We start from the raw sequence: 15,808 nt of genomic DNA on the forward strand, positions 1-15,808 counted from the left end.
TTTTTGTTAAAACATATAGAATGGGTGATTATTGTAGCATTTACTTTCTGCCACTAATTGAAGATGTCCTTGTAGATAGACCACCCATTAAAGAGGAGGAAAAAGTAATGTAAAAACTCCAAATCTTACTTTTGATATTCCAAACCCCATCTCTTCGCAAACATGAGGATATGACTTACTTTTATTTCAAATCATTCTATGTTATAATGTTAGCATCCAACTTTCAACTAATGTATTTTTTAAAGAAATCACTGTAATAGTACTGAAGTTCATGAATTTCTAACATCTCAAGTAAAATTAAGTCAACATTAAACTTACAGTTCACAGATGGAGAAAGATTTTTCAATGTGGCTAATGCATTCCTCAGAGGCTTGCTTTTTCTTTCTTTCTTTTTGTTTTTAAGCACCCTTGGGGTGTAACTCGATCAGCTATTATCCCATTATCAGCTGAAATATTTAAGAGAGGGATATATGCTTATATTCAGACCTTTCTGGGTTTAGCCTACACTACCTACACTGAATAAACCAGTAATTTAACTTAAAACTTACTTTCATTACACTGTGTAAATACCCGTACAGTGGAAGACCTTCATCTGCTGCACCAGCTGACTCTGTAATATTTTAAGAGTGGAATTAATTCTTAAGATATTTAATTCTGGAGAAAGATGATGTTTTATCATAAATGTGTGGACACTTCAAAGTCAGCAGCTGTAACAGTATTGTATTTTCTAACGTGCTATTAATCCAAACTCATTTTTAACAATAAGAAAGTGAAGCTGCAATAAAAAAGAGAGAGAGAAAACCAAGCAAATAGTTCTATTGTAAATAGAGTGTAGTCAGTTTCTGTTTTACCTTATGAAAATATATTTTTCAGTTTTTCTGTACACAAGAAATCATTCACAAGTTTCAAAGTGAGAGTCCTCACGGTAAAATTGAAATACAACTTAACATAATGTGGCCTAATCTAATTACAAACCCATTACAGAGAAATCTCAAAATAAATTCTTCAGTTTAGTGTACTTTCTATTTTTAGGCTTACATTTATAAATTTCAAATTCCCACTCAACTCCCATATAATATTATAATACAATGATGTTTAATTTTTAAGACATCCATTTCTTGTGACCATTTCATCATTATGTACAATTTATATTTTAACATTTTTTTTTAACTTTTGCATCTAATTTATCTACTGCTTGCTGCAGATTTCATATAGTATGTGTGTTAGTTTTATTTTCAACATGTTGGCTGAAAATGTGTTTACATGTTACAGCTATTTCGGATTGGAAAAGTAAGCATCATACGTAGAATGTGAAAGAACGTTTTGTAGTATAAATCAAATTACCTGGAGATATTGTTGGGATGTCCAGTTTCACGTCAAAAACTAAAGAATTGCACTGTGAACCTGAATGGTACTGTAAATAAAAAAGAAATAATAGTATTATAATGTAATACCGACATTAAATTAAATTTGTATAACAATTTTCAAGACGCTAATATTTTGTTTTTATCTCTAAAGCTCATCATCTCTTCTTCTGACTCTTAATTCCTTACACACTAACCTCATTCGTGTTATTAGCTGCACTGGTATCAGTGGAATTTGGTTTAGTTACTACTTCGGCTGTAACAAAAGTAAGTAAATAAATAAATAAATGAGTGAATGAATAAATAAATAAATAAATAAATAAATAAATGAGTGAATGAATAAATAAATAAATAAATAAAAAGAATTCAAACTTGTGTTACACAATTTCCTCTGCTTATTATGTAATAATTGTATAAATTAACATATAAGTGAACTTATGAATTGAATATGAATAAAATCACTGAGAAATCACTCAATTGATAGGAGAATTAAATCACTTACCTTGGCTAAGTTTGGATTTGGTTTTGCTTCAGTTGGAGGGGCTCCAATTGTTTGTAGCCTGCATTGTCTCTCTGCAGCAGCAATTTTCTTTGTGTTCTTTTCCAAGAATTCAAATTTGCTTCTCAGCTGTTTTCAGGTCCTTGTATTTGTGCTGATGTTACTATATTCTTCCCATGCTTCATTCTATATTACTAAAAAGGAAGTAAAACTAGGTTAATTCCATATGCAACCTACAACATTAGAAAATATACTGTATTTCTCTTTTTCCCTTATCTAAGTTTCTATACCTAAATAAGCAAGAGCTTTTACTGGACGATTGTCAGTACAATATCAAACATATGACTATACTGTACATAGAAACTATGGAAAAAACCTAATATCTCCTGTTTCTGTGTTATTTTACGAGGTGTTGAATGTGCATTACAGTGAGTGATTATAGTCGAACTGGTAGCAGCAACAGATATTGCATTTTAGTGAAAACGTCTCTCCACCTCATGCTGTTTTTTTTTTAAATAATGTTAAGCCCTATCTGTGATCGAATGGTATTATAGGCCTAATACAAAATATCCGCCCATTTACTAACAGTAAAATACGTAGGCCTAACATGCTGAAATATTGGTAATTTGCTAGGAACAGTGTACCTTGCTGTACTAATGTTGGTTAGAAATCCCAGGCCAAAAACATCATTCATTATTATCAGTATCAGTGAACTTTTCTTTTTAAACGAGTTACTGTGCCTTCGACCCATGATTTGAAGCCGTGAAGTACACTATTTCTAAAAAAAAATTACCGAAATAGGCCCTATTCACTAATAATGTAGGCTATACAACAAACTGAAAGCACACTTAATATTAATTACAATACAAAAATAATTGCCACCTACACTTCTTGTGCAGTTACACATGAATAAAACAATGATTATGGAGAAAAACGCACTTTTGCTGGAACCCGCACCCTCCTCTTTAGGCCTACTAATTAAAACCAAAATACTATCGTATTGTAGGAATTATTACTATTCGAAAAGAAACATAACCTTTAAAATCTTACCTTTTGCTTCCATGTAAAGTTTCTTCATACAGTATGTGTAATTTTCTGTTCTTCACTCTGTTATTTTCTTGGCTGGAGCTTCAGTATTATAATAAATAATAACAATAACGCTTACAATAAAACCTCAAAATAAATAGTACCATATAAACACGGAATATAAACATGAAATACGCGGGGAAAGGTATACCAACGCAATAAATTTCACTACATTTTCAGTAACTTCATGGCCAACGTAATAAAAATGTTACTATATCTTCCGGATAACAATCCTGCAGTTAAAATCCGCTGGTAGTACAGAACAAAATATTTAACTTCCAGATTGCTAAACTGGAGTATACGAATCTGGAGCTTTAACAGGCGATCGTAGTACAGGCCCTTAGTGTTGAACAGAACTTATACACGCTAAAAAAAATAAGAATGGCTTTAGTATAAATTTTCTGGTTTAAACACATTGGAGATTTGAAAGTAGGCTCTATTAATATCCTTCCAGCCTGTTACTGACAAGAAGAAACTAATACACAGGGAATAGGGGTTGCCAATTTCAGCTCTAGAACAAATATTCAACTCAATATCATTAAATGATACAGTGAGTCTACTAGAGCTTAATATTCATAGAGTGAACAGTAAGTAATATCCATAATTTCAGGGAGTTGTTTGAGATATTTCAAACAAAACAGTTTAATACAATTTTGCTCGTTTTTGCTTCCTTTTGGAGATAAAAATTTTTTTATATGAAACATTTCATAGCATGTTTTGGGAAAGCCACTGATTTAATCCCAATATACTCAGTCAATTTAAGAGAGCAATGAATAAAATTATGATAATGAATGATTGAAAGAATTTTAGTTTTGTTCTTCAAATGTGCACAAATTTAATCAGGATAAATGTAAGATTGTTGTTGTTTTCTAATGCCAGGCATATGACAATAAAGTCATTTGACCTCTTGCACTCCAATATTTTTCAAAGATATTATCATGGTCAGCCACTGAAACACAGATTTTGAGGTGTTCCGAATCCATTTCTTGGTTTCAGTTGCACAATGGGCAGTTAGGGGACTGATATATTCCAATTCTATGCAGGTGTTTGGCCACATAATCATGGCCTGTTGCCAATCTAAATGCAGCTACAGACGATTTTCGTGGTAAATCGGGAATTAACTGTGGATTATGATGCAGAGAGTTCCATTTTTTCCCCTTGAGATTGTGTTATCAAATTTTGTTTGTTGAAGTCTAAGTATGTAGATTTAATAAATCTTTTCACAGAGTAATACGTAGATTTAGTAGCAGGCTTGTTCTCTGGAGATCAAGGATCCATCGGTGTATAAATGAAGCCAGTTTTGTGGAGGGTACCTAATATTAATTGTCTCTAAAGACAATTGTTTCATTATTTCAGTGTTTACTTCTGATTTCAGTATTTCTTCTGTTAAATTTAGATTATATTCTATATGTAATAGAGTTAAAGGGTTTGGTTTAATTTGTAAGTTTTCTTTTAAATTCGGGATATTGATTTTCTGTTTTAATTCTTGAACCATGGATATGAAACTTTTTTGAGTTTTCAGTCTACAGAGAGGACTGTATGAATGCCAATTGTTTCCTGGGAATCTGATAAGTTTTTCATATTGAATCAGTGCTTTTTCTTCTATTGTCATTTTGATGCTGTTAATATTAGTGAGGAATCTCATAGAATCTATGGAGTTGTTTTGATTCGACCAGTAATGGCCTGTGAGCTTGGTTTTGAACATATTCTACTTCGTTTATGACAGGTGAAGTAATTAAAATTTCTCCGCAGTATGTCAGCACTGACTGTATAAACATTTTGAATGTAGTTTATGAAGTATTCCTGGAGCATCCCCAATTCTTTCCTGCTAGATTGTAAAATTCTTTTGCTGAACGAGAACGAGAAATTAATGATATTACTTATGGTTCAATCTGTATAAGGAGAAATACAGAAAATTGATTTAAAAAGCAATGGAATATATCAGGCACTGCGTATAGCAGGGGTGAACTCAACAAAGAATCACGATTTCAAGTTTGCTCCTAATACATCGTATCCACAATGCCTCATACTCTTTCCAGCATAATTATTACTATTTTCTTTTCTTCTTCATAGCTGCCGAGTGGTGCATTGCAGTTATCTGATTCAAAGGAGGATCTCCTATAAGATATTCATCTGAGAAAAGTACTGGTATTGAAAGTAAGTAATACTTTAGTATATATAAGTTACATAAATCAAAATGTATGTTGCTGACAGACCTTTTATAAATGTTATAACACTGGCTCTTCATCTGACAAACATTTATTGAAATCAATTTTTAAACACATACTTCTTTACTTTGTAGACAAGATATATTCATATCAGCTTTGGGACTGTAAGCTTTCCATTAAGAACTTTATTTTATTTCACTTCCACAAGGAAATACGTATGTGTTATTATTATCTGCTTTATACCCACCTTCCTTTTAGTATATAATAATGAATTGACACACATATCAGTAGAGCCCGGATTTTATGTAATATGGAAATGAGAAATATGTACTGTACATAAAGTGGCAAAATATGTAGATAAATATGTAATAAATAGGGCAAGGTAATTAATGATTTTGCATCTTTTTCTTATGAAGGTTTAAACATTGCTAGCATATATGGAAATGTATGACATTAAAAACCAGGTTAAATAAAAGCAATTCGTTAGGGCATTTTTTTGCATTTTCTTAATTTTTTTACGGATGTCATTTTTTAGCAATTTTTAGGTCATTTTGAGCATTTTTTACACTTTTTAGGAAGGCTGTGACATTATTTGTATTTGATTTGAGATTTTTATTATAATTCAGTATTTTCCTTGTCAATACAATTTCTTGGAATTAAGTAGATGTTTGCTAGCTTCTACCCCTATTTTTCAAGGTATGTGCATAATGAACTTGCCCACTTCTAGGAATTTTATTCAAATTCCTAGAGCATATGCTAGCTTGTACCCCTATTTTTCAAGGCATAATGAACTTGCCCACTTCTAGGAATTTACCCACACTCCCACAGAGATTCCTTTCTCCAGGTAAACTGGCATTGTTATGCTGTTAATTGAGGTGGTCAGTTGTTTCTAGTCGTCTGTGTGAACAGGTCAAGAGCAAAATGCCTAAAGTAAAGGAAACTGCTAGTGTTAAATTAAAGGCATTTGTTTCAAAATATGGAGAAAATATTTTTTCAATGGACGGTCGTATTTTATTCTGCAAGATCTGTGATGTGAGAGTGGCTGCTGAAAAAAAGTTTATGATAGAACAACACATGTCACGGGAGAAACATAAACGTGGCCTGCAGAGACTTGAAAATAAATCCAGTGTAAACTTACAGCAAATGCTTCTGGGGTATACGTGTTCAACGTTTTCGCCATTTTGTGAGAAACTATGCGAAGCTTTTCTATCGGCTGATATTCCACTTCACAAACTGAATCATCCTAAGCTCCGAACATTCTTAGAAGAGGAGACCGGAAAATTAATTCCAGATCCCAGAACATTGAGAAGAACATACATAGCTCGGTGCTATGACAAAACTTTGAAAAAAATAAGAGAAATGATTGGAGAAAGAAATGTATTCGTATCCATTGACGAGACAACAGACTCTATGGGCTGTTATGTAGCTAATGTTATTGTTGGAGTTTTAGAAGCACGCAGCCCTGGAGAACAATTTCTACTACATTGTGAGCATCTGGACAAAGTCAACTGCTCGACGATCAGCTTAGTATTTGACCATGCATTGAGAATACTTTGGCCTGATGGGATTCGAAATTCCAATGTATTGCTTTTTATAACAGATGCAGCACCCTACATGATGAAAGCAGCTGCTTCTTTAAGTGCACTGTACCCAAAAATGGTACATGTGACGTGTTTAGCGCATGCATTACACCGGGTTGCAGAAGAAGTACGTGCAAATTTTCCTGAAGTGGATAAATTAATTGGATGCGTGAAGAAAGTATTCTTGAAAGTCCCCTCTCGAATTTCAGCATTCAAAACAGAAGCTCCAGAAATCCAATTGCCATTTTCACCTGTTTTGACTAGATGGGGAACATGGCTCCAAGCTTGCAGTTATTATTGCAAGAATTTCGATGTTGTGAAGAAAGTGGTTGATTCTTTTGATAATGGTGAGTCAGTGTCAATAAAAAAGGCGCAAGAACTGTTAGCTGATAAAGAAATTGCTGGTAAACTTTCTTACATAAATACTAATTTTGGATTCCTTCCTGATGTCATAACTGCACTGGCAAAATCCCAAGTGACATTAGTGCAACAGCTACAAATAGTGGATAAAGTGGTGAATGATTTGAGCCGTGCATGTGGTAAAGTGGGTGATGCAGTGTCAATGAAAATGAAAAACTGTCTAAGCAAGAACAGGGGGTACACAACATTGTGTTCAATTGGCAGAGCTTTGTCTGGTGACAATTTTTCTCTTCCTGACTGTGAATTAAATCCAGGAGATATTGCTTGCTTTTAGTTTGCTCCAATTGTTTCCGTTGAAGTAGAGAGAAGCTTTTCCGTTTATAAGTCGGTACTAGCAGACAATAGACAATCATTTTTGTTTGAAAATCTCCGCCAAGTTTTGATTGTTAACTGCAATTCAAAATTGTTGTAAAAGTGCACTTGAAATGAATTTTCTGCAATACAAGGTACTGTAACATGGATTTTTTTAAATTTTATGTAGTTCAGTAATCAAGTGAAACGTAATTAAAAGTATTTTCATTGGCAATGCTTTACTTTTTATTGGTCATTTTTTTTGTTTTTTAGGTCATTTTTTGTATTTTTTAGGTCATAAATGCATTTTTTATTTTGCATTTTTTACCAATTTATAGGTCATTAAATGCCTTGCCCTAGTAATAAATAAAAAATATGTAACTTAAAAATTAAACTTTATTGGATGTATTTTTGCACACTAATGAAAAATTACAGGTGCATATGTGATTCAACCTCATTTAATTATTGTTTGGTGGCGCAATTAATAATTGAATATTTTTTTCCATATTTTTTGCTGTCATTGATCGTCTCGTCAGTGGCAACCCATAAGTAGAAATCATCAAGTTCAGCTCTAATCGTTTCCATTGTGTCAATGTAGCAGGAGTTCAAATAATTTTTATGGAGTATTGATTCATGCAAAATATTGAAGTTGCGGTATTTGCGTAGGAAAGCTTGAAACTTTGGAACTCCAAGTTTATACCATGGTATGTTTGCAGCAACCATTGCCACGCACAAATTTTTATTAAATTCACTGTACAAGACGAAGAATGTTGCACCACCACTTGTGTAACAAGAACTTGTTTCTTTTCAACGGAGCACGTTTTTTATTTCTCACATGAAGTTCAATTTTTAAATGCTGTTCTAACTGTGACTTCATGGAGCAACCAATGTGTTCGCCACACACTTTGCATAGCACGATTTTACCGTCGTAGTAAAGGAATCGTCAATTGAAATCCAGCAGTAGACTAGCTATTTGTATCACCTGATGTCAAAATAAGCTTCATAAAAAAACAGAAAAAAAAAACTATTGTTTTCTTTTAGAGCAATTGATTGGAGATGTTTGTGGGAAATGGTTATACCCATAGGGTAACTTTCACTTTTTCCTTCACCGCGTTAGCAGTACAATGACCCACCCTTCGCAGTGGTATTTGTTCCTACTTTATCGTTACTTCTTAAGGGATATACACACTATTAGCATTGCAAACAAATGTCCATTTTTTCACAGAATACGTTACTATTTTCAATTATTAAATTATATTTACGCACTGGAGACGAAGAAATAAGCTTTATAAACAATTTTAAAACATATAACTTGAGAATTAAGTAGAGGGAAAATTGGTGAAAAAAATGTGTATTCTTTCAAAATATGTGAAATATGCCAAAATATTTATTATGCACCAAAATGTGTAAAAATATGTAACTTTAAAACATTGGAATAATGATCTCTTTGATATGATTCGCCAACATTTTAGCTTTCCTTATAGCTACATACAGTGATGGACAGAAATATTCGTATGAACCCTTTATCTTCATTAAATTAAACATTCTGACGAATTAACGTTATAATTGTACTAATTTTTCTTTTTATCATAACATAATTCCTTATTGTTTCTATCTATAGTGAGGATCACGTAAGTTCAGTTCCCAAACAGCAAATATTTCCGTCTTGTCAGTGTTGCCAACTGTTACCAGATATCACCACATGTAGTAAAATCACGATCCTATGTACTGAATGACTTCTTTACTCACCGTACTTTACCTTTATGTTGGAAGTTTATTCTAAATAGTTTCAATAATAATTTCTAATATATTTTCGTTGGCAAACTATATGAGAAATGGAGGAAATGAATCACATGAGAAGTGTATTGATATGTTCTATTCTTTTATTCCTTTACATTATTATTAGTATTAGCATTAATAGGTTACTAGACGTAAATATGCAACAAAGTATAGTATATAATATAATATTTAAGAATCAAATCTGTTCCAAGACCAATTAAATTATTGTCACTTCACTTCAAAGATTCCAGCGTACATATACTGTACTTCCTAAAGGTAGATAAATTAATAACCAATTGACTTTTGGTTGGAATTCGAATGAACTTCTGATTATCTTTTGTAGTTAGTAAGGAAATGGATAATACAACTAGGCTAAAACTGAAATAATAATAAATCAACTTACAAAAATAATTTTGGTCCTTAAAAGCCATAAGTAATTTCACTTCTAGATACCTTTTTAAAGATTTCATTTGTTTGTAAATTGCTTAATAATGTTACACTTACACTTATTATTTCTGCAACTCCACGTCTGTCATTGAAAAAATGTATGATACATAACTGTGAAGTCTCTTTTTGGCTTTTGTGTCCTAAATTTAAATAAGAAAAAAACAAATGATTCAAGAAATGTGAGTTGGTGAAAATTAAGTACTCAATTAATAAAATAATTACTACCAAAAGAGTATTTTATTAATTCCATACAAAAGATGGATTACACAGAACAGGTGGCCAGAAATCATACATTTATACACAACATACAGCATGAAACGATCATCCAAAAATGCTTTTTGTACACAATAACATCTTTCAAACGAAGTGAAATAGCCAATAAGTTCAATAAATATTACGCTAATAAGTAATAACTATAATTAATAATTATCTACAAGCTGTAAAAGGGAATAAAATATTATATTGTTGAAATTAGGGGGTTATGGTTTATTATGTATATTTATAATTTTAATTACTTTTTCTACATTTAATTATATTTTAATTTCTATTAGATTAGTTGGTGGTGTGGTTGTTAGTTTTATCTGTGTACATCAGACTATTAAGGAAAAACTGAAAGAAATATTAAATCTACAATCTACTTTATATAACAATATTTAATCAATAACCGAACATTACTATTAATTTAATAACATAAGACCCAAAACATCTCCAAGTCCAGACAATACACATGCTGATTTTCTTAAACATGTTGGCAAACAAGCAAACTCACTACTTTTATCTTGTAATCTCATCTAAAGTACAATATCTGTCTGGAGAAAATCTATCATAACATCAATTTTGAAAAGCAATCATTCAACTAATATCTTTTCGAGTTATCGGCAGATACCACTTACTAGTATGATAACCAAAATTATGGAAGAGATGATTTCATAGATTGAATTGGTTCCTGGAATCTAGTAACTAACTTTCATCTTATTGAGTTGACTTTAGAGAATTACATTCAACAAATGGACAGATTTTAAATTTTAGTCAAGATATTAAAGATATTTTAAACAGAAAACAAAACACCTTAGCAATTTTAATTTATTTTCAAGGATCATATGGCTCTGTAGATATAAATCACTTAAGAAATTGCAAACTTAGGGTGTCCATGATAAAGTGTTACACTGGGTCAGTGACTTGATTATTTGATTCATTGTCACATTTGCAGATAATATGGTTGTCTAGAACAAAAAATCACAGTCCACAAATATTAATAAATTGAGCCAAAATCCCAACAGACTTTTTGACTCTACTTGGAGAACTCAAACTTGCTCAATTAAGGGAAACTTTACTAATAAAACACAATCCCAAGTTATTTGAAAATGAATAGTATATAAGTTAACCTTAACAGATGATGTTAAGAAATGTGATACTTCTCCAGACATTTTAAAAATCATTAGAAACGATAAATGATCTGGTCAGTGAGTGACTACATACAGTATTTTTTAAAGATGGATCCTGTTTACCAAGCTATAGATGTAGTGGTTTGTAGTACAATACCAGTATATTCCCTTTTACAGGGAATTATATTCAAACACTTATTTGCCCCATTTTAACCGTGACAATGCTTTTTAGTTCTTTTAAACATTCTGGTTATTGTATTGTGTTTGTGTTTAGTGAAAGATTTTAGGTAAGGCGCAAACAACCATAGTAGCTGACGCGCCCTTTTTAAATGCCACTAAGTAACTAACTAACTAACTTCAAACACTGACTAATTTTGATAGTGAAAATTTAGATACACTTTTAAGCTTACAAAATCTCCAGTATCAACTTCATAAATCTGAGAAGGCTGTCATACTATCAGATTCAAAATCAGATATTCTTGCTGCAGTATTGGACGTAACAGCATGAAATCTCAATATTTTACAGTGTTTTAAAATTTTAAGCAAAATGGTCGAATTACATCGACGACTGGTACTTCCGTGGATCCATGAACTTTATGGAGTGGGAGGTAATGAGGTAGCTGAAAGGTAGCAAAATTACTGTAAGGTTATCTATACCTGCATCTTACCACACTGTTAAAAGAATAACAAGATCAGAACATGACAATGTGGTAACAAAAATCGGAATGATTCTAAAGCAAATGAAAAAATTGCAATAGGCCATCCGGCATCCGCTCCACGATGGAGGAAAATCCTCAGAAGAAACCAACGAATCAGACCAAATGGGGGATCCAACCTACCCTCGAGTGCAGCTCTGAATTTGCAGGCCAACGAGTCTACCGACTAAGCTACATTGGTGGCTCCACTAAAAATATGAGGTACATGGCACTCAGATTATTAAATTGACAAACCTAAACAATTATTCATCAGTTAAGCTATAAAATATAATACACAGCAAGCAAGTTAATTCAATTTAAAAGTATCATCATCATCATATCCCTCACGTATTAGACCCTACAGGATCTGTTACGGTCTCATGCCAGCGCTTTCGTGGTCTTCCCAATTTCCTCTTTCCTCTTGGTACATACGTAAGAATCTGTTTAGGCCATCTAGTGCGATCCATCCTTTCGACATGTTTTTTCCACTGAAGTCGATATTGTTGAACAAAATTAACTATAGATCCATTTTGAGTTCCTGCAATATGTCCACATTTTTACGGTGTTCCAGCAAAGAGCATCCCGCTGTTCGTCTCATGAACCTCATTTCCGCTGTCGTCAGCCTTTGCTCATCAGCTTTTCTGATTGTCCATGCCTCGCTACCATAAGTGAGGACCGGTCGAGCTAGTGTTTTATATACCTTTAGCCTTGTATGTTTCTGAACATGGGAGGATTTGAAGACGGCGTTAATGACGCCAGTGATTTTTATAAATTTAGATATTTTGTTTGACATATCTTCATCAGTGATGTAAGAGAGGTTATAACCTAAATAGTTAAATGAGTTAACATGTTCAATTAAAGCATTATTTATCATGATCTTACTTGGAATTGGGTTCTCTCCCGAAAATGCCATGACTTTTGTTTTCTCTTTTGAGATTTCCATATTGAAATCAGAGGCGATTATTTGCAAATTATAAATGGCTCTTTGTAAAGCATCCTCTGTTTTAGCGATAATAACCTGATCGTCGGCAAACATCAGTGTATCGAGAACTGTGTTTCGATTAATTTGAATTCCAGCATGATGACTTTGCCTCCAAATGTATAAAATATGGTTCATATATATAATAAACAACAGAGGGGAAAGACCGCACCCTTGTCTAACACCTTGGTTGATGGAAGTCCAGCTAGTAGTTCCGCGTTCAGTTCTTATGGCAATTTCATTTTGTTGATATAAATTATAAATGGAGAGAATGATTTGGTTTGGCACATGATCATAGCGTAAAATCTCTAAAAGTTTATTTCTATCAACTCTATCAAAAGCTTTTATGAAATCAATAAAAGCTAAGTGGGTTGGAATATTAAATTCTCTGTGCTTTTCAATTAAAATCTTCATGGTGAAATAGCTGTCACAACATGATCTTCCTTTTCGGAATCCATTCTGTTCTTCAGTGATTTTGTCTTCGTAAAGATGTGATAGTTTATTTTTGATTATGGCTGTATAGATCTTATATCCAGAATTGAGAAGACTTATACCCCTGTAATTTTCACATAGTTTTTTGTTTCCTTTCTTATAAATGGGTACTACAATGGCTTTTTGCCAACTTTCTGGGGGGTTTAATCCTGCCCATATATTGTTTAAGAAATATAAAAATCGATAGGTAAATTCTTCTCCAGCGTATTTAAAAAGCTCGAAATTTAAATTATCTTCGCCTGGGGCTTTCCCGTATTTTAAACGTTTATATACTTCAATGAGTTCATCATAAGTAATAATATCTGTTGTGTTGTTGTTGGAAAGTATAAAAGTATAAACAATTCAATCAGTTGAAATATACAGAAATTGATAATACATATCATGCAAATTACTTCAAATTACAAGCATAAACAATTCATCACTTGTGGTATACAGCCTACTATTTAATTAACAGCACATATAATTCATCAGTTAAGCTATAGGCCTACAGTCTACTATTCAATTTACAGCATATATAATTAATCAATTAAGCGAACCAAAATATAGTACAATACATAGTAAAATAATAAACCTAATTTAATAACTGAACTTCTATGAAAATCTACAGTGGCAGTACTCATATTATCACAGGCCATGATTGTCTCAAATATTTACAAAACTGATATTTCAGAATCTCCCAGTGCCATTTCTGAAATCTCAATGAAGATATGAATCATTGTCTTGACTGTCCAAATTTACACAGCTTTCAATCATCTGGTTAAATATTGGAGTGCAAGATAACAAATGACATCAACTGCAGAACACTTGGTATCAATCAAACAACAACTTCATTACATTAAGGGGGGGGAAAAAAACTGAAAGAATTAATTGTATATAGACACAACACATAAGACAAGGCCGCTTCAGGACAGTAATTGGCAAGGCTCTGTTGTCTTAGGATTCTTATGTAGATTCAATATCACCTGAAAGAAAAAAGTAGCATCTATAAGTATGCCTAATCATGAGAAATAAGAGAAACAGTTGCAATAGTAGTAGTAGTAGTAGTAGTAGTAGTGATAATAATAATAATAATAATAATAATAATAATGACTGTAAAGTATGGAAATTAATATTGCAATGTAATATCAAAAGGTGATTTCACACCATCAACTCTTATCATTTAGTACAACAAATCTATTATATTCAGTTGCAATCACCAGTAGCTGTTCTTTCCTTCATTTTGTTGTTGGCTGATTTTCCACAAGTCTGCTATGATATGCAGCACTATCCATGACAATAACGCATTGCCCTAATGTTCTCAGGTCAACAACTGTGTTTGCACCCACTTCTCAACTAAGGGCCATTCATAGCACTATGGTAGTCCTGACTTTTCTTTCAATTGCATGAAAAAATTAAATCAGCACCTGCAATAAAAATTATGCCTGGGCATATAATTACATCACATGAATTCACAGCATTTAAATAAAGAAAATAAAACATAACATAACATGACATGAGATCCTCTTTGGTGAAAGGCTTTCCCACGTTTTTATTTAGTCACCAATTTTTATATTTTTGTACCCTGATTTGAAACATTACTCTTGCCAAATTTATGTAAAATATAAATCGATATAACTTACCGAGTATAAATCCACCTTTCGTTCCGGCATCTAATCTTCCACCCTCATTTGTTGGTCTACGAATAACACCATTCATGTCACTGGAAACTTCACCTGGTTTATTCCATGAATAAGTGGGTGATCCTACTTAAAAAAAAACAGAGAGAGATAAGCAATTCACATTGACACTCTAAGAGACACTAAAATTTTAAACACAGGAAAACCGTTCAAGAATTTTATAACTAACCTCTAGTTATAATATGAAACTATTAATTGCAAAATATATTGTTCCCACCTGAATTCATTACTAGTAGCCTATATTAATTGCAATTTCATATTCCACATAAGTGTTAACCTATTTGTTAGTAAAAAATTCAATCACTCAATGTCTCACAATACATTGAAATTTACCATTCATAAAAATCCAAATCTCATCCAAGAATACTACGGGTTTAGGGTTCTCACGCTCCACACTTCTTATGTACGCTCTCAAAAACGAATAACATCACTTTCTCATACATGTGTATAAGGATCCCCTTTGCTCCATAGAAATTTCATCTCTTTCAAAATTTTTTTCACCGGTGATAAGGATCCTCTAAATAAATATGTTTCATAATTATCATTCATATGTTCCACAACTTTTGCTGCTGTTAGTACTTCCCCTGTAACAATAAATGAAAATTATGCCATATTTTTATACATATGACTAATATCAGAATTACATTACATAAATCAACACAATAATTCCTGTAACTTCCCTACCTTTATGTAACTTGTCATAAATAAATCTCGCAATTGCATCTTTCGTAAAATCATCAGCATCAGTCACTGGATGTTTACGTAGTCTATGTTTTCCTGGTGTCACAAGTGGGGTCCCCTTCTGTGAATTTGTTATCACTTTTCTAGCTGTAATATCAAACAATAACATAACACTTCTAAAAATTGTTATATCATAAAATTCATGCATGATACCAACATTTACAGCTATATGAATAGAAAATGATCAACATGTTAGGTTGGGTCTA

General features: G+C 32.4%; 2 protein-coding genes across 9 annotated transcripts in view; one reads left to right on the top strand and one right to left on the bottom strand.

The window, feature by feature from the left end:
- The window catches only part of LOC138710202 (uncharacterized), a 101,856-nt gene that overhangs the window by 19,238 nt on the left and 66,810 nt on the right, over positions 1-15,808 (top strand). For 2 of the 8 annotated variants that reach the window (XR_011335166.1, XR_011335163.1), the window contains one exon: positions 5,023-5,378. Coding sequence is in view for 2 of the 8 variants with exons in the window: in XM_069840849.1 (XP_069696950.1) it covers positions 11,800-11,936 (137 nt within the window). In the remaining 6 variants the exon portion in view is untranslated. Of the gene's footprint in view, positions 1-5,022; positions 11,937-15,808 lie in introns of those variants that run through there. The other 6 variants (XR_011335168.1, XR_011335167.1, XM_069840849.1 and 3 more) reach the window with 4 other exon arrangements.
- Positions 1-15,808, bottom strand: part of LOC138710199 (DNA polymerase alpha catalytic subunit-like) — a 558,528-nt gene that overhangs the window by 478 nt on the left and 542,242 nt on the right. Inside the window, exons 13-17 of the mRNA XM_069840844.1 lie at positions 1,867-2,049; positions 1,562-1,620; positions 1,345-1,414; positions 549-610; positions 319-446 (exon numbers count right to left, since the gene is read on the bottom strand). The gene's annotated coding sequence lies outside the window, so the exon portion shown is untranslated. The remainder of the gene's footprint in view (positions 1-318; positions 447-548; positions 611-1,344; positions 1,415-1,561; positions 1,621-1,866; positions 2,050-15,808) is intronic.

The sequence above is a fragment of the Periplaneta americana genome, chromosome 12, assembly GCF_040183065.1.
Source record: "Periplaneta americana isolate PAMFEO1 chromosome 12, P.americana_PAMFEO1_priV1, whole genome shotgun sequence".
NCBI lineage: Eukaryota > Metazoa > Arthropoda > Insecta > Blattodea > Blattidae > Periplaneta > Periplaneta americana.